The following is a 20,401-nucleotide window of genomic DNA, read 5'->3' as shown; positions in this document are numbered from 1 at the left end:
TGTATGTGCAGTTCAGAAGAGTTATTTATAATTATCTTGAATGACTTTTTCTCCTTATTCAAACTCGAGATTGGTTATTCTGATGCCCAATGTGCCAGAATTTTGTCCCGGTGCCACATTTTAATTATATGTTGACAGTGATTTATAGTTACGTTTTCGTGCATTTTTGTACATTTATACACAAAAGATCTTCACTACCTGCCTTGTAATTCCTTAGTCCCATAATTGTGACTTCTAGTTCATTGACTGTTAGGAAATTTGTTGGATCTGGGTTCATTATAGTTAGTGTGTTCAGTGTTTGCTTGAAATGTTTGCAGTGGGTCAGAATAATATAAAACTTTGTCCAGTGCATGTGTGGAGCTCTGGATTTTTTTGGTTACTATTGGCTAACATTCCTGATTTATCTCTCAGCATTAATGTAATGGTTTTGTTTTTGGAGATGCCTACCAGTAGACTTGTAACTTTTTTTTTCCCTCCAAAAAATTACTTCTCATCTTCCTAGGATGCTTTTCAGAAGTTTACATTTTGTTTGTCTAATGGTTTGTTTATTTTTATTTTTTATTAGTACTATATTTGTGTTCTTCTGATCTTTGATCTTGATGATTTATTCGTGCTTGGTATTGTATCTCTGTCATCTGATCACATTATGCATTCTCCACCATTTATGTTTATTGGAGCTAAGTTTTCTGCTGCCAGTTTTAATTATTTTAGTGTTTTAACATGTATTGTAACTTTATTTTTGTGTGTACTGCTGATGGGAGCATTCCAGAATTATCAGATATCTCTTTATAGTTCATTCATTCAGGAATCACTTTTCAATGATACAGTGGGAATGAAAAGCTCAAAATTACACATACACACAAAAGATATAAGTATACTTTTATGAGGATGGAATCATTGGTTGGCTGTGGCTTTAAACTGTTCTGGCTTTTAGCTGAAATGATTTAGGAAAACAATAGAAAACCTAAATCAGGATATTCAGACAGGACTAATTCCATTCTTTGAAATATGAGTGCAGTGTCCTAAGTGCTGCAGTACCTCATTCTGTTGGACCCTGTTGTACAGTGTTCTTTGATTTACACACAATTTATTCCAGATAATTTTTGGTTTTGCATGTCATAGCTGCAGACACTGAGGAAACCCACTAATGGTTGCTAGACAATGAACTTAGCACTGTGTCCCTTGCACTAACTCCAGTCTGTGCAGAGAGCAAACTCCAGGCCCCTAAAGACGTTGCTACAATCCATATGCATCTTCGTGTCCTCCCTCCAGTCCACCTGGAAAACTGAGTCAGCATTCCACCATGCTGAGTGGGCTTTTGAACACAGGAGAATGAGAAGACATTAATATCATGCACTATAAACTGTAGCACAAGATTTTCTTGTAAAAGCATTGTAAAGTAACAAGGTGTTGCAGTTTTCCCCTTTCACAATTAACCACTACTCTGAGTCCTCTAAGTAGTCCGTAATTATGTGGTGTGCAGTATTTACAAAGAATGATTTAGATCCCTTCTTCAACAGATGTTTTTTACTAATAGTTTTCATCTTACTTGACAGTTTACTGTACAATTTTATTCTGTGACAGAATATGCTGTTTTGAGATTTTCCTTTGTTTTTCCTTGGTAGATGTAAGTCCTGATTGATTTTACAAGAAAATCTTCTGCTACGGTTTGTAGTGCATGATATTAATATCTTCTCATTCTCCTGTGTTCAACAGCCCACTCAGCATGGTGGAATCATGACTCAGTTTTCCAGGTGGGCTGGAGGGAGGACACGAAGTTGCATATGGATAGTTGGTTGATTCTATTAGTGAAATACTATAAATGTAGCAAATTGGTAGGTGTCCTTGCTTGGTGCAGTAAGGGTACCCAATATTTTAAATAGTTCCTTTATAATAACCCCAACTACAGCTGCTAGTTATGATTCTTATGACAATTTTTTTACATTTTAAAAGTTATGTCCATATTTTGTGTATTAATTCCCCATGCCCAAAATATGAGTATACATAGGATTAATGTTACCACAAGGCATTGGCTGTTACAAACGGATGATAGAACCCAAAGAATAAAACATGCTGATGACATTCGTTTTTCCAGTTGCTCATTCCATAGTAATTGGCAATCAGTATTCATTCCTAAATAACTTTGTTTGTTACTTAATCTGTAGATTTACGAGCATTAACTATCCTCAGTCAGAGTTGGTTTTCCTCTGTATGCTGAAGTCCATATATTTTTTGTCCGCTGTTAATTTTTCACATAGTGCCCATTCTTAAACCTCATTGAGGGTTTCACTGGTCTTCTTCAAAGAAATTTGTTATCAGTGACCATGATATTACTGTCATCAGCAAAGGGAACTTTTTCTTCATGTATTATACCACCATGAAAGTAATTGTTATGTATTAGCCCAATACACTACCCTGAGGAACTCTAGTGTTCTCATGTCAAACAGTAGTTTTACTAAAAAAATTATCAGCCAATGTCCACACTCTCTCTACCCTTTACACTCTGTCTCAATGTAAGACTGAACTCACTCACGTGCCATTTCTCTTACACCTAGTGCATCTAGCTTGTTAAATAGTATTTTATAGTCAATTATGTCAAAAGCCTAGAACATGTCTGAGAATTTCTTGTCAGTAGTTTCAAGTACTACTTTGGTGAACTCTGCAAAGGACGTCCTCCCCTTTGGAAACTATACCATGCTTCATTAAAAATCTTGTATATGTTGATGTACTTTGTTTGTCTATCATTCACAATTAATTCACCTTTTAAGGATGCAGATAATAATGGACTGTGATTTTCAATAGTGGTTATATTCATTTAGTAAAGGGTAGACTTGTGCATGCATTAGGTATTCCTGGAATATACTGCACTCTCGGAACATTGTGCTCCAGCTTCTCTGTAATACCAGAGGAATAGTTGTTTACAAAATCTGCCATTTCCTGAGGATTTTGTATTATTCCACCCCATTTTTTCTTTGTATTGTTATACTTCCTTCCACATTTTTCTGTTTGCTGTTTTACGATGCACCACACTACTTTGTTTTTATTTTCTGCATAACGTATTAATCTCCTCAAAGGTTAATTTTAAAAATGTGCAGAATTTAGGGAATGTACATGTACATAGTTAGTGAATGTGCTTCATCCTATTTTTTATTTGTCAGTAGCCTAGAAAAAGGATGTATTTTATGTTCCATGGAGACCTTTTGCGGATCAGCAGTTTTTGTGTTTTACCATGCCTATCTTTAGCTCTAGTATCTTACGGTAGTGATAGGAAAGGCCAGATCTCTTATAAATACTGTACAATTTTCATATATGATATCCATAAATACAAGATCAAAGACTAATGATGAAATTTCAGTTATTCTGGTAAAAAGTGCCCTGCCAAAGTGCTCAAATGTATAGGAAGTTATTACAAATTTTGCTCTCAACACCTGTGTTTAATATTCATGCCTTCACATTTTAGTCGGGGGGAGGGGGGTCTGAGGCTCTCTACAAAGATTTCAGTTGGTTTGTTGAAGAAAGTGTCCACTTTACCACTAGCAGAACATGCACAGAATGATTGACTTTTTATGGATTTCTAGCTTTCTTTATTCAGTTTATCCCATTTCAAAATGTTTATTTACATTATTTGTTATCAAATTTCTGCAGCTTTAAAATGCCGTGTTTTTCATTTTTTTCTGTACTGATTTATCTTTTTGATTTCAATGCCTAATAGTATTCTTGAATATTTCAGGAGGCAGCCTAAGACAGACATGCACTAAATAGTATGCGGTAAGTTTATCTTTATTCACTGAATGTTTGTTTATGAAATGTACTCTTTTTTTTATTATTGTCTCACGGGACACTTCATGCAACATATTGAGGGGAAACAACAACCAACATACTGAGGGTTTATGTACTTTATGGTTGTATCAATAGGCAATCGTATTAGAAAGCATTATCAATCCTAATACATTTCTGTGTGGTGATCCAAGTTAATATTTGTATGTGGTTCTGGTCCTTTATATGTACACAGGGATAATGTCTTATTTTTGTACCATTAATTTTTTCTCAATGTCAGCATAAAATAAAATTCGGGAAGTACAACACATTAAGACTACATCCTTCACTGTCTGCCATATGAAATAAGTGTTTTGCAAAGTATAGAATTCTGATGAAATAAAATGTGTGAAATTTTTCCTTCTGTCAAGCACTGTGTAGTGTGGAAAGCAGGGATTATCTTTGTTACTGTGATTGTTTTGTTAAACTCTTGATCAAGTAAGAGTAATCGAAAATCTGTGATGATATGTGTGTCAGTCAGACTAGCAGAAATTTGAAACTAAGGCCCTGTTGATGGCTTTCACCCCTTTAAATTACAGAAATTAAATAAATTGGCAGTAGCCTCATATATACCTGAATTTTAGTGCACTATCAACAGTATTGAAAGAGATCTCTAGGTTCTTAAAGTACAACATAAATATTGCATTCTGAACTCTTTGAAAACTTTTAAATTTTAATGTACAATATTACACAAACAGCAAAAGACTTTTGATACAGTACTGTCCCAAAGATTTCTATGAAAGAAACCCTGTACTGTTCATCTACAAGGCCCAGAGAGCAGTAGATACCAGTGCCGGACTGATGACATGCTCCTTGACTTCCAAAGGGCATTCGGCACACTTCCACACTCCCAGTTAATGAAGAAACTAAGAGTGTACATAATGTCAGACCAACTGTGTGATTGGATTGAAGAGTTTCTAGCAAACAGAACATAGCATGTCATTCTCAATCAAGAGAAGTCATATTGCTAGAAAATTGTACCAAAATGCAGGAATACATGTAGAGGATCAATGCTTTGTGCAGGGATTGGCATCTATCCATAATATAAGCACATTTAATGTTTTGCACATAAATAGGCAGAATTACCTGATTGCATAACAGTCACTAACAGCAGCCACAGCCATGAAATATCTAAGAATGTGCATATGGAGCAATTTAAATTGGCCGGCCGCGGTGGTCTCGTGGTTCTCGGCGCTCAGTCCGGAACCGTGCGACTGCTACGGTCGCAGGTTCGAATCCTGCCTCGGACATGGATGTGTGTGATGTCCTTAGGTTAGTTAGGTTTAATTAGTTCTAAGTTCTAGGCGACTGATGACCACAGATGTTAAGTCGCATAGTGCTCAGAGCCCTTTGAACCAATTTAAATTGGAATAACTGTATAAGAACAATCACGGAAAATGCAGATGCCAGACAGATCCAGTGGAAGAATCCTCGGGAAATGTAGTACACCACAAATGAGGTAACTTACAAAACCCTCATTCAACCAATAGTTGAATATTTTACCATCACTCTGTTATGTACACCAGATAGAATTGATAGAGAAAATAGAGAATCCTCTCAAAGATGAGCAGAATATTTTGTTACACATTCATTTAGTAAATGTGAAATCATCACAGAGATGCCAAGCCAAGTCCAATGGCACGTATTGCAGTAGAGGCTTTCTGTATCATGGTGTGGTTTACTGTTAAAATTCCAAGACCATACATTCCTAGAAGAGTCAACAAATGTATTGCTTCTTCTTACTTATATCTTAAGAAAATACCATGAAGATAAATTAGAGAGATTCCAGTACACTTGGAGGCTTACCAACTGCCTTCCTTACTACAACTCATTCATAAATATAGTGGGGAAAAAAAGAAACGTACAGTGGTACACAAAGTACCCTCCACCACACATGATCATGTGGCTTGTGCAATATAGAGCTAGTCATATAAGTACTTTGTTTCTCATATCTAATTTGTATATAATCTTCATATGTTTCCTTTAAAAGCTTCATTTCTATTATATCACAATGGGATACCTACGAGTAAAATATTCTAGCAAATTAATTAAAGGTTAGACAGACTATACCTACCCCATTTCCTCTCTCCAGTAGTTGTCTAGGTTTTTGTCTTCTATCAAAAATGAATGGGAAAATATGGTGCTTTTTATTTATGAAAACATTACAAAACTGAGTGCTAGCTGAAGTTCCACTATAAACTTTGCCACAAGAATTCAGCTCTCATAAGAATAGTACTGTTGAACAGAAGTATTTTATGTGAACAACTTTATTCCTGTCTCTTCACTTTCGTAATCATATTATTTGTGTGTTTACATTCCGTTAGATAGTTAAACCCCAATTGCTATGTGTTCATAACCATGCATAACTTTTCTTTGGTCTGGAAAATCCAGAATGGAATGTAATAGGCAGATAGGCTTTTTCCACTAAGCCTCTCCTCCCTGCCCTCCACCTAACCTCCTGACTGCACAAAGCTGCCCTACCATCTCCACCTTGTCCCTGCATGCTCCCCAGCAGCATTGCACTACCCCCCCCCCTCCCCCGCAGTACCCTACTATCCCTCTCCCGCCCCCCCACCCTCTTCCTTACCCCTAGCCACTCACCACTGCCATCATGTACTGGTGCTGCTGCTCACAGTGTGGCTTCAGTTGCCTCAGACTGCAGTTATATGTGTGTGAACTGCAGTTACGTGTGTGTGTGTGTGTGTGTGTGTGTGTGTGTGTGTGTGTGTGTGTGTGTGTGTGTGTGTTTTTATGAAGGCCATATTGGCTGAAAACTTTATTTGTGACAAGTCTTTTTGTTGTGCCTATCTGTGACTCAGCATCTCAACTATATTGTTAGTTCTCTTTTGTTTATTTATTCAAAGAGCAGAGACAAAACACATTATCATCTGATGTCTTTTCTGTTTACTATGGAAGAACATGATTCCTTACATCATTGGGAAGTTGTTGCAAATGCCATGAATTAACATCTCTGTTCAACACCTCTCTATTACTGTTATAATCACAATGTATGAGTCATGATCCCATACACCCTTGTAATTTTGCTTCACACCATTTAACCTAGCCTTGTCTGAATTGTAAATATACGATTGTAGGATTTTGTACCTTCACTGAAATTAAAACCACAATTGGAGCACCCTTTACTTCCTGTGGCTTTGTGTTGCATGGGCTACACTTTCCCAGTAAGGCTTATGATGATGTGGATTGCTGCAGTGAGCTTTTCTGTGGGTAATAATTTCTGAATATTTTCTAGGTTTTCATTGCAGATAAGAGAATGATATACGACTGTTGTGTTGCAGATGAGTTATGTTGCATATTGTAGATGTAATCTGTGCACTCTTCGAGTCTCTGGAAATAATTATCTGTGCAGAAGATCTGTTGTAAGTTGTTCTGAAGCATCAGGTAAATTCACCTGAAAGTTCTGGGTAAACATGGCTGACAGTGTGACAGACTCAGAAGATTTATTTCTGCAATTTAATTTAATTTTGTGCATTAATAATACTTATGCTAATATCACATACAGAAGAACTATGTATAGTTTTTGGCAGTGTATGGTACATAAACCAGGACTTGAAATGCATTGTGTGAAGAGAGACTGTATTCCCCCCCCCCCTTTTTTTTTTTTTTTTTTTGCAAACAATTCGCTATAAGGATATTGCAGAACCAAAAGGTATTGGCACTTTTGTCATCATCATCATCATCATCATCATCATCATTTAAGACTGATTATGCCTTTCAACGTTCAGTCTGGAGCGTAGTCCCCTTATAAAATTCCTCCATGATCCCCTATTCAGTGCTAACATTGGTGCCTCTTCTGATGTTAAACCTATTACTTCAAAATCATTCTTAACCGAATCCAGGTACCTTCTCCTTGGTCTGCCCTGACTCCTCCTACCCTCTACTGCTGAACCCATGAGCCTCTTAGGTAACCTTGCTTCTCCCATGTGTGTAACATGACCCTACCATCTAAGCCTGTTCGCCCTGACTGCTACATCTATAGAGTTCATTCCCAGTTTTTGTTTGATTTCCTCATTGTGGGCACCCTCCTGCCATTGTTCCCATCTACTAGTACGTGCAATCATCCTAGCTACTTTCATATCTGTAACCTCAACCTTGTTGATAAGGTAACCTGAATCCACCCAGCTTTCGCTCCCATACAACAAACTTGGTCAAAAGATTGAACGGTGCACAGATAACTTAGTGTTGGTAATGACTTCCTTCTTGCAGAAGGGAGTAGATCATAGCTGAGCGCTCACTGCATTAACTTTGCTACATTCCCTTCCAGTTCTTTCACTATGTTGCCATCGTGTGAGAATATGCATCCTAAGTACTTGAAACCTTCCACCTGTTCTAACTTTGTTCCTCCTATTTGGCACTCAATCCATTTATATTTCTTTCCCACTGACATTACTTTCGTTTTGGAGGTGCTCATCTTCATACCATACTCCTTACATTTCTGATCTAGCTTTAAAATATTACTTTGCAAACTTTCAATCGTATCTGCCATCACAACTAAGTCATCTGCATATGCAACACTGCTTATTTTGTGTTTACATATCTGAATCTCACTCTGCCCGTCTATTGTTTTCAACATATGATCCATAAATAATATGAACAACAGTGGAGACAGGTTGCAGCGTTGTCTTACCCCTGAAACTACTCTGAACCATGAACTCGAGTTACCGTCAACTCTGCTGCCTGACTATCCATGTAAAGACTTTTAATTGCTTGCAAAAGATTGCCTCCTATTCCATAATCTCGTAGAACAGACAATAACTTCCTCCTAGAAACCCGGTCATATGCCTTTTCTAGATTTATAAAGCATAGATACAATTCCCTATTCCACTCATAACACTTCTCCGTTATTTCCCGTAAGCTAAAGTTCTGGTCCTGACAACCTCTAAGAGGCCTAAACCCACACTGATTTTCCTCCAATTGTTCCTTAACTAATACTCGCACTTTCCTCTCAACAATACCTGAGAAGATTTTACCCACAATGCTGATTAAAGAGATACCTCTGTAGTTGTTACAATCTTTTCTGTTTCCATGTTTAAAGATTGTTGTGATTACTGCTTTTGTCCAGTCTGATGGAACCTGTCCCGACTCCCAGGCCATTTCAATTATCCTGTGTAGCCATTTAAGACCTGACATTCCACTGTATTTGATGAGTTCCAACTTAATTTCATCCTCCCCAGCTGCTTTATTGCACTGCAATCTATTGACCATTTTCTCCACTTCCTCAAACGTGATGCTATTTCCATCATCATTCCTATCCCATTCTACCTCGAAATCTGAAACATTGTTGATCGTATTTTCACCTACATTGAGTAACTCTTCAAATTTTCCCTCCATCTGGCCAAGGAATCGACAGGATTCACCAGCAGTTTTCCTGACCTGTCCAAAATACTTGTCAAATCCTTCTTACCTCCCTTTCGAAGACTGCTAATTATACTCCAGAATGGTTTTCCAGCAGCTTGACCCATAGTCTCCAACCTTTTTTCAAAGTCTTCCCTAGATTTCTTCTTGGATGCTGCAATTATCTGTTTGGCTTTGTTTCTTTCTTCAACATAACTCTCTCTGTCTACCTGAGTTATAGTGTGCAGCCATTTTTGATACGCCTTCTTTTTCCTTTTACAGGCTGCCTTAACTGTGTCATTCCACCAAGCTGTTTGCTTCATTCTACTTTTACACACTACTGTTCCAAGACATTCTTTAGCCACTTCTAGTACTGTGTCCCTGTACCTTGTCCATTCCTTTTCCAATGACTGTAATTGACTGCATTCAACCAACTGGTACCTTTCTGAGATCGCTGTTATGTACTTGTGCCTGATTTCCTTATCCTGAAGTTTCTCCACTCTTATCCTCCTACATATGGACCTGACATCCTGCACTTTCGGCCTCACAATCCCAATTTCACTGCAAATTAAATAATAATCAGTGTCATCAGAGAATCCCCTGAATACACGTGTGTCCCTCACAGCCTTCCTGAATTCCTGATGTGTTATTATATAGTCAATGACAGATCTGGTTCCCCTGCCTTCCCTAGTATACCGGTGAATGTTCTTATGTTTAAAAAAGGAGTCTGTGATTACTAAGCCCATACTGGCACAGAAATCCAAGAGTTGTTTCCCATTCCTGTTGGCCTTCATATCCTCTCCAAATTTACCCATAACCTTTTCATATCCTTCTGTTCGATTTCCAATCCTGGCGTTAAAATCACCCATGAGCAGAACACTGTCCTTGTCCTTTACTCTAACAACTACATCACTGAGTCCCTCATAAAAACTATCCATCTTATCTTGATCTGTCCCTTCACAATGCAAATATACTGACACAATCCTAATTTTCTTGCTAGACACTGTCAAATCTATCCACATCAGTCATTCGTTTACATACCTTGTTGCAGCTACGCTGGGTTCCATTTCTTTCCTGATGTAAAGCCCTACACTCCATTGTGCTATTCCTGCTTTGACTCCTGACAGGTAGACCTTGTATTTTCCCACTTCCTCCTCTTTCTCACCCCTTACCCGAATGTCACTAACAGCTAAAACATCCAGCCCCATCTTACTTGCAGCCTCTGCCAGCTCTGCCTTCTTCCCAGAGTAGCCCCCAATTGATATTAATGGCTCCCCATCTCATTACCATTTGTTTGCCAAGTTGTATCTTAGGAGTCCCTGGTTTGTCAGTTAGAGGTGGGACTCCGTCACCTCCAAAGGTCCGAGGCATTTTGCTCTTGATTGTTGCCAGCATCATATTTATAGTACTAGGAAAGCAGGTTGCTAGCCTTACTTGCCCCGAGTACCATTGGGTTTTACCCCTAACGGTTGAGGGACTAACAGGTGGATTTGGTAGTCTTTGCCATATAAGCACAAAGGTGACCACGACTCAGAATATGTCCGAGATGTCCAGCCTTATTCCAAAGTAACTGGTACCCCGACTGTCCGGACCACTTACTTAGCCACTCATACGTCGCCCATGGTTCATGAACTAGGACATGACTACAGGAACCCACACCATGAACCACTGGCACTGGCACTTTCGTGAAAGCATAAATTTTGATCCAGAAAGTCATCCTAATCTCAAACAGAATAATATTTGATGGGATTGACCAGGACAAAGAAAGAGAGAGAGAGAGAGAGAGAGAGAGAGAGAGAGAGAGAGAGTTTACAAATTTCCGTGTGTCTGACCGCGATACTTGTTCACAAGGAGCTCCTTGGTTCAATTTATGCTACTAGAAAGGGCGTGATTTGGACAGTTTGTACTTCTTCTCAACTTGCAGAATTTTTAGTCGAAAAATCAACAGATATTTGGGATACTGTGAAGTTGACAAGAAAGGACATTCCATATCATCTTATAAACAAAATGCTTAGCAAAGCAGAAGAGGGTGCGTGCAGAAGAGGAAAGCTGCTTAGAGTGAAATGAAGGAAATGGAAGAAGAATATTTTGATTCTATCACTTGTCCACAACAGTGGCCTATGAAAGATTACAAGGAGAGGAAAAAATTATCTAGAAACCTGCAACATTTGTTGATTACAAGCACACAATGGAAAGAGCAGATCAGCCTCACCAGCATGTGTGAATAAATCTGAAATCATGAAGGTGAAGCAAAAATATTACAAAAATATTTTTTCCTTTGGTTGAACTGTTCATCTGGAATTTGTTTGTGGTAGATAATGAGAAGGGAGCAAGAGAAATATGAAATTCTTGATTAGTGTTGTGGAAAAATCTGTAACAAAACACAAGCTGTCCAACTTCTGGGCATCCTGTATGCATTGTGCATACCCTTTGGCTATCAGTACAGTGCACAAAGAAATTTGCTAGTGAAGAAATCGGACCCAAAGGGACAGTACAATGCCTGCTGTCATACAAGAAAACGTGGTTGGGAACATGTAAGAGAGAAACGCTGTATTACTGTAAATATTGTGATGTTTCTATGTGTGTAATAACTTACTTCACGAAATGTTACGCAGCAAAAGATCTATAAACAGTACATACTTGTAAAATAATACAAATAAAATAAATTTACACCAAACGAACTGAAATTTGAGCGAGGGGAAATATATTTATTACAATATTAAGAGTGGACCTGTTATATGATTTTTATTTAATTTGTCAAAGTTTTCATTCATTTTCTGATATGGAATAATTGCATGTTTTATTAACATTTAATTGCATTTGGGTGATCACATAGATATGATTGCCATATTTTTAAACAACAAGAAACATTTGTTTTCAGTAATTGCTACATTGTCCTAAAGTTTTATGTTTTATGTATGAGTCCATGCTGAAAAGTAATGCCTCCAAATTTTTTATTCTGTTCTCAGGTCAGTGATACTTTAGTACTCAGAGATAGTTTTAAATACTCAGGACATGCCTGTGAACTGAATAAATCTTCATATCTATATTGTAATAAAGTAAACTGATGTTTTACATGGTATAGTTCCAATCCATATCCTTCTGGGACAAACCAAAGAATGTACTATTGTGCCAACGAGTGTAATTCCGTGTGGCACAACACTTTACTTCAGCATGACAATGCTAGACCACATATGAGTGCTGTGACAGCTGCAGCAATCTGACACCTTGGTTTCACTGTCATTGAGCATCTTTCATACAGTCCAAACTGATTTTCATCTGTTTCCAAAACTTAAAGAACACTTTCAAGACTTTAACTTTGATAGTGATGAAGTGGCAGCTCTATCAAAAAGTCAAATATACTACAGTGATGATACTGGCAAACTAGTGCTTCATTGGGAGAAATGTGTTCGTTGCCTGAGTGACTATGTTTGGAAGTAAATACTTAGACATGAAGAATGATGTTGAATTTTAATAAAGTTTGTTTTATTTAAAAGGCTGTAAGAGTTGTCACATGAAAAATTCAGAAATTTCTGTATTCCCTGATACTTTCCTGGATAACTTTTATTTTATTTTTGAGTCCTGGGGCAGTTTTATGTTCCCACATTGTATTATCATACATCATGTCATTAAAAATGAGTTGGACCACCTATTTCACCTCATCACCATCACCGAAACCACATTGTCACTAGTAACAATAAATTTCAGATAGTTGTCCACTGTTATATAATCCCAAAAGAACTTGTGTTAAGATTCAATTTATGGCTATATGTGGTCTGTTATGAGCATTGATGGGGCTGATCTTGCACTCACCTTTATCCTTTTTTTTATTATCATTTTTTTAGTCAAAACATTTGAAACAGTGCTTCAAGAAACCTCAGTTCATTGAGCCAATACTAAGACTTCAATGCATGATTTGTTCATCCTTCTCTCCTCATTTATATCTCTACTGTGCTAGCTGCCTTACAGTATGTGGCAGTGTTTACATGAGATAGCACTCTCTTTTTGCCCCTTTCTTGTTCGATTCAAGATTGATGCATGTCAAGAACAATTGCAAGTATATCACAGTGTTAGCTCCAGTTTCTCTGATATTCTTGTTGTAATCATGTTTTGAGATGAATGTGAGACAAAGTCTTCCTGAAATGTACCTTCTTAAAATTTCAGTAACAAACCTCTCTATGACACAGAAACCATCTGTTCTGGTCTTCACAACTACAGTCTGTTGAACAGTTCTGAAATGCTTTTTGAGAGTGCATTCTTTTTTCTACAAAATACTGCAAAGAAACATATTTATCTCGGTGACAATGTTTTATACAAAAATGAAAATGTGTTGTTTCCACAACACATCTTTTTTATTTGATAATTACTTACTTCCACTTGTCTTAGTATGAACCATACCTTTGCATTGATTTGTGCTGCACAAATCTTACATCTGCTCTCAGGTCATTTTGCAGTTCTGTAGCTGGAATCAGTTTCAGAAAAGTCTTCCACTGAGTGTTTTTGTGGATGAACTATTTTGAGTGAAAGTTGATTTAACCATGTATCCTTTGTTTACCAATTCAGTGTTGAATTCACACAGGATGTTTGCTAATAGGCCTTGATCTTTTATGTGAAACTTAAGACTTAACAGATATCATCATGAAAATGTGAAGAAACCTTTCTTCCACCATTTTACTTGCTTTCATTCACAAGATAGTAGCTCATTCGCTGTTCACTGTTGTCCATGCCAGCCTCATTTCTATTATAATTCACAATGGAGTCAGCTGTCATCTTCTCTGTCATTCCTAATTTTGTTCTGACATTGACACTGGATGCAGTCTATTTTTGTTTTGTCATCAGTGATTAGATTCAAAGTGTAATTCCATTCCAGGAACTTTTTTTAAGTGATAGTTGATCTTTTTTAGTTACTGAGCAACTAGATTATTAGCTAGCCCTTTTCAATTTTTCAGTTGTGTACACACTACTGTAGTTTTCTTTTTCCACAATTGATGAAGTAGATCAGAGAAAGTGTTAAAACAATTCCTGTATAAAGTATGACTTTTAACATAGAAACTCTTACAGTGCCTGTTTACTAAATGCGAAATGCTGTTTTTAGTGTCTTCTTGATTGCCAAAATAAACATAACATTTAAAACTGAATCCACTGTGTCACAACATAAAGAATTTTGTGCCATATTCATTAGGCTTATGTTTCAGGATTGTAGACCTTGAAACAGTCTGCCACAAAAAAGGCAAAAACCTATAGTGCGATTGTCAGCTAGTTTGTATGCTCTTTCATTTTTTGTCTTATGTATATCAAAAATAGATCTCAAACAATGGAAAATCCAAGATGGAATGTAGTAATATCTGAGAAGGAAAGTTGCTATTCACCATATAGGAGAGTGGTTTCAGTTGCACATAACACTCACTCTCACTTTCTCCTCATCTGCAACCACTGCCTGTACAGTTGTACATATTACTAAGCTGCACGTACATAATGCTCAGTATTGCAAATCGTGCTGTGATACTTTTAAACTAGAAATTTACTTGCACATGGATCGTAAGTTCTAATAGTGTAACAAGAAATAAAATACATTTTATTTTTAACTGACACTTTAAGATTACATAAAAAATGAAGCTTCTTGTAGTACAGGTCTCACATCATGCTACATAGAATTTTATTTGTCCTGTTCACTATAATTCATTTGAGAAAGGAAACATGAAAGGTAATAGCACGTAACATAATTTCAATCTTCCCGGATTAATTTCCTAGAATTATCTTACAAATTCTGATCAGAAGTGCAGTAGTTTTAACGTCATGAACATCGTTCTCCTACTTAAACAACTGGTGCTACTGATGTTATTAGTTACTGTAGCGTGTTGTAGCACACATATTTGATTTATCCGGGAATCCTGTAGTGATACTTGTCATTTGAGAAGGAAAAATGTAAATGTTTACATACTGACTACGGGCATAGGCTCTCAAGGAAGGCCTCTTCCCTTTGTATCACTTTTTCTTGTGGCAGCCTCTAATACTTATTACACAAATATTCTGACACTTGGAGATGATTGCTACATATGTCATTCAGTCACTGTGCTCAGCCTCCCCAACCATCTGCAGCACCATCACTTCAACACTGTGGCTCTCAATGCAACACTGCATCCAAGTGGGTCCTTGAACCTCTGCACAGGCAAAGGACAATCAATGCGTATACTCCCTATGAACTGTTGCATCCCCATTAACCAGACAACAATTCCAAATGGTACTGAATATTTACTATCCCAAGTGGTAAGCCTCCACATGATTATTTTTGAATGTAACTAAATACTTGCCCATCATAATCTTTAAGACACCTCTCTGGGCAATCCTTCTCACCTTGAAATCATCCCCCTGCGGGTCCGGGGTAAGAATAAACCTGAGGTATTCCTGCCTGTGGGAAGGGACAACTAAAAGGAGTCCCCCCCCCCTCAAGGGGTAGTTTGCACCTGCGTCCGGAGACGGACTGTTCAACGACTTACATTTGTGGTCATTTTGGTTTTTCGCTTATTCTGGTTTCTTCCTTCCTGTGTTTGTTTCCTTTCTTTGTCCTTCTCCCTCTTTCACTGTCTTCCTTACTTTTTACCTTGCCTTCTTCTCCTTACCTTCTTGTCCATCCTGTTGTCTCTGCCTCGGCATTTGAAACTGTCTGTCCTTTCTCTCCATGCCTCCCTTTTTTTTCCTTATTCTTCTTTCCTCCCTGTGCATGCCTGAAGGCCGACCCATGTGTTTGCGTGTGTAGCCGCTGACAGGGTAAAGTGTAATTCTCCACCCTGGGTCGACAAGTAGGACACATGCGTACCCCCTGGTAAAGGCCAGGCTCGGGGAGTGGTGATTGCCTGAGCTGACACCTTCTGACCATGCCGATTGGTCCCTCCGTCCGTTTCTCGGGAGGTGTGATCTGAGGTGTTAACATTCACCTAAGGCGGGAGCGCTCTCTGAGAGGGTCCCCACAAGTGAGTAGCATGCCATCGGAGACGCTAGCAATCATGAGGGATTCATCCGCAATGTATTTCTCTTCTTCTTCTCTCTCGACTTCCGCCCAAAAATGGAAACTTGACCAGCCACCAGTGACAAAAGTACTACCACGTGCCCCAAAGATCCTCATAGTTTCTAGATCTGAGGATGAAAAGGATTTTTCATCTGTCAACCCTTTCGTTATGCAGAAGGGTATAGATGCCATAGCCGGACCTGTCAAGTCTGGTACCAGGATGCGTAACAGTACCTTGTTGGAAACTGCGAGCACCTTTCAGGCACAAAACCTCTTTCAGGCCACCCTGTACATGTTCCCTGTCTGAGTGGAGGCTCACCACACTTTGAATTTGTCACGTGGTGTGGTATCTACTAGATTACTCAACGGATTTACTGACTAGGAGATTTAGTCTTTCCTCGCCGAGCAGGGCGTGACAGCTGTCCGTAGGGTCATGAAAAAGGTAGACAATGACCTTGTACTGACCCGGACACGTTTCTTGATCTTTGATCATGTTCAGCTGCCATTGCGCATCAAAGGTTATTTCTGTTCGCCCCTATGTCCCAACACCTACGTGTTGCTACCAGTGTCAGCATTTTAACCACTACCGCCAGTCTTGTTCTAATGCGGCTAAATGCGTCACTTGTGGCAGGGATGCTCATGATGGTGACTGTCCACATACATCTCCACGTTGCATGGACTGTCAGGGTGACCATACAGCATCCTCTCGTGACTGTCCCATCTACAAGGATGAACGCTGTGTACAGGAAATTCGGGTCAGAGAGAAAGTGTCCACCTCGGCTGCCCCCAAGCTGCTAGTAAGAAGCCCACGCTGCTCCCAGCAGGGAAATACAGTACTGTCCTCCCCTCTCCTTGCCCTAGCAGGGAGGTATCGATGCATACATGCGATTTGACCTTTAGTGCTACGGTTGTCTGTTCGGTCAGTGCTAAGATTGCCCAGTCAACATCTCCTCTTCCTCCCGTCACCCCTACGACACAAGCACCTTCATCAGCTTCTGCCAAGAGTAAGACCCAGAAGTCAGATGCACGGGGCTTCAAGAAGGAACCGTCCCTTGAAGACTTCTTATGTACCCCGAACTCCCAGTCATTGACCAGTACTTCGACTAAACGACCTTCCAAGAAGGCTCATAGGAACAAAAGTTCTCCTTCTCCACCACAGCGCATTTCTTCTCCTGCACCACCCAGCAGTTGCCGCCCCAGGCCGTCATCCATTTCGCCTGGCCGTACCGCTGGTAGCAAAACATCTGTCCCACCCATGTACAAGCATTATAGAGTACATTTGTACAGACAGGAGAGTAAGACCAATGTTAGAAAATTTTTACAAAACTGAGAAGTGGCTGACATAGGCCCTACATTGCTCGTTTTTTTGTAGCATAATCAGTGTGCCGCAGGAGCTATATTACTTACCTTCAAAGCATTAAGCCAACTGACAAGGATCCTGGACTTATGGCAGACCCTGTGAATTTTTCAAAAACTGTTTCTTAAGACACTTCTTTCATGGATGAGTAACATTTCCCTAAGATTCTTCCAATGAATATCAACCTGGCATCTGCTTCACCTCAGGTTGCTCTTGTTGATGACTCCTGAGTATTTTACCATATATACTATTCACACAAATTTTTTGCCAGTAGTGTAATCATACACTAGTTCATTTTTTCACATATTTATGTGCAATACATTGCATTTATTATGTTTAATGTCAACTGACAGTCCCTATACCAATCATCAATGCTCTGTGGATCTTCCTGGAATTCGATACATTCTTGTGACAGTGCTAAATCCTTATAGACGATTATGCTTCATGTGAACAGTCTCATAGAGCCTCTTAACATTATCTACTACATCATTTATACATACTGTATATAGTAATGGTCATATCACAATTCCCTTTTGTATTCCTGACATTATCTGATTTGTGATAAATCTCTCCCAATACTAAGTAAGCTTTTATTTTATTCACTAAATGGTAGTGCAGAACTGATAAGGTGCCTTCCTCAAGTCATCCTGCGCATCAATGTCTAAATCTTACAGACTAACATAAAGCTGAGTTTCATAAGCTCTCATTTAGGAGAAACTTTATTGGTTTTTAAGGAGGAAATTTTTGTTCTACTAAAACATCGCAGTACTTAAACATGTAACATAATACTGCAACAAAATGACATCAGTAATGTGGTTCTATAAATATCAACATACGTATGATGACCCTTCTTGAAAACTGTAATGACATGCACTTTTTTCCAATAGTTATGTACCTTTCAAAACCCCTGTGTCCTACGACATGTACACTACATATTTTCATATTACGAAAGTATAAATTCGAATTCCACCAAACACAGCACGTTAATTATTGAAGCATTGAAATTGGGAGATTGTGATGCGCTTTTGTAAGCCAATCATAGTTCATGTCATGTGACAAACTACATCTCAAATAGACAGAATCTCACATGTGTCTCATCCAGTCCAGATGCCTTCCCACTTTTATGTGGTAATAGTGACTGTTCTATTCTGCCTTCACAGATCTTAGTATCTGCTATTTTGGCATTCATGTGAAGTGTACCAATCAGTGGGGTCTGAGAAAGGAGAATGTGGCAGGATTGTTCTGACCAAATGCCAGTAGGGACTCCCATTGCAAGTTTAAGGTGCAGCAAAGTCCAAAAAATAGGAAATGATTGGAAAGGAGAGCTGCATGCTATCAAGTTGGAGACAGTGAGTTTCAACTCGTGTTCTGCACACTTTCTGTGGACCCACACACAACATTTCTCTCCTGCATCCTATTGCTTACCAGAGACACTATCCATCAAAGTGTGGCCTGTCAGCAACCAGAACCAGAGCTAACCCCTTCTAGTCTGAAATAGAAGCTGACTTTGGGACGTAGGTCAGTTGAAAGTGTACATAGTTTGGGTGGTAGTACTAATGCAAAAAGACAATTTCAGATTGTCAGTTAATTAACTTCCCCTAATGGATGGTGGCCAATAAAGCATTTTGTCATTTTATTGAAGCTGTGACTACATTTTCAAAAAGATATCACATGTTTTCATGGTGAGAGGGATTGCCCAGATAGGTGTCTTAAAGGTTATGATGGGCAAGTATTTAGTTACATTCAAAAATAATCATGTGGAGGCTTACCACTTGGGATAGTAAATATTCAGTACCATTTGGAATTGTTGTCTGGTTAATGGGGATGCAACAGTTCATAGGGAGTATACGCATTGATTGTCCTTTGCCTGTGCAGAGGTTCAAGGACCCACTTGGATGCAGTGTTGCATTGAGAGCCACAGTGTTGAAGTGATGGTGTTTCAGATGGTTGGGGAGGCTGAGCACATTGACTGAGTTACCTATGTAGCAAGTGTCAGAACATTTGTGTAATAAGTATTAGAGGCTGCCACAAGAAAAAGTGATACAAAGGGAAGATGAGGTCTTGAGAGCCTATGCCCGTGGTCAGCATGTAAACATTTACATTCTTTCCTTCTCAAATGCCAAGTATCACTACAGGATTCCCCAATATATCAAATATGTATGCTACAATAAGCTACAGTAACTAATGACATCAGTAACACCAGTTTTTTAAGTAGGAGAATGATGCTCATGATATAAAAAACTACTGCACTCCTGATCAGAATGTGTAAGATAATTCTAGGAAATTAATATGGGAAGATTGAAATTATGTTACATGCTATTACCTTCCATGTTTCCTTTCTCAAATGAATTATAGTGAACAGGACATGCTGCACGTCACAGATCTTTCCCAAAAGTTTCTTTTTCTGGATTTACTTTTCTAAAGTGCAGGGAAGACATTCTACACTGGTGTAATAACCTTAACCATTCAAAGTATTGCTAAGTTCCACAGTTCTGAGGGAAAGTGTACTGTCACTTAACATGGAAAAAGTGTATGTTCACTTGGGGAAAACTGTATTTTTAACAGGGAAATCCAGGATTTTTTTTCTATTGTCCACGTATATACTCTGATACATGACATCAATGGCATCAGCCCATTTATGTAGGAAAATAATGTTAATGGCTTAAAACTAACTACATTTCTGATAAAATTTGTAAGATAATATTAGGAAATTAATTTAAAAAATGAAATTATTTTACATGATATTAGCATTCATGTCTCAAGTGAATTGTCCTGAATAAAAAGTAAAAAAAGACTTAACTCCTCCTGAACAGGCCATGAAAGCCCAATGGTACCAGCTGGCCGCTGTGTCATCCTCAGCCCACAGG

At 38.5% G+C, this 20,401-nt stretch overlaps 1 protein-coding gene across 8 annotated transcripts in view; it reads left to right on the top strand.

Annotated features, from left to right (window-relative positions):
* The window catches only part of LOC126295198 (uncharacterized), a 289,435-nt gene that overhangs the window by 220,169 nt on the left and 48,865 nt on the right, over positions 1–20,401 (top strand). For 7 of the 8 annotated variants that reach the window (XR_007552409.1, XR_007552414.1, XR_007552413.1 and 4 more), the window contains one exon: positions 3,731–3,768. Coding sequence is in view for 1 of the 8 variants with exons in the window: in XM_049987511.1 (XP_049843468.1) it covers positions 3,731–3,742 (12 nt within the window). In the remaining 7 variants the exon portion in view is untranslated. Of the gene's footprint in view, positions 1–3,730; positions 3,769–12,140; positions 12,162–20,401 lie in introns of those variants that run through there. The other variant, XM_049987511.1, reaches the window with a different exon arrangement.

This window comes from Schistocerca gregaria, chromosome 11 (assembly GCF_023897955.1).
Source record: "Schistocerca gregaria isolate iqSchGreg1 chromosome 11, iqSchGreg1.2, whole genome shotgun sequence".
Lineage (NCBI taxonomy): Eukaryota > Metazoa > Arthropoda > Insecta > Orthoptera > Acrididae > Schistocerca > Schistocerca gregaria.
Note: the sequence above shows the minus strand (reverse complement) of the source record. Positions and strands in the feature narration are given on the sequence as shown.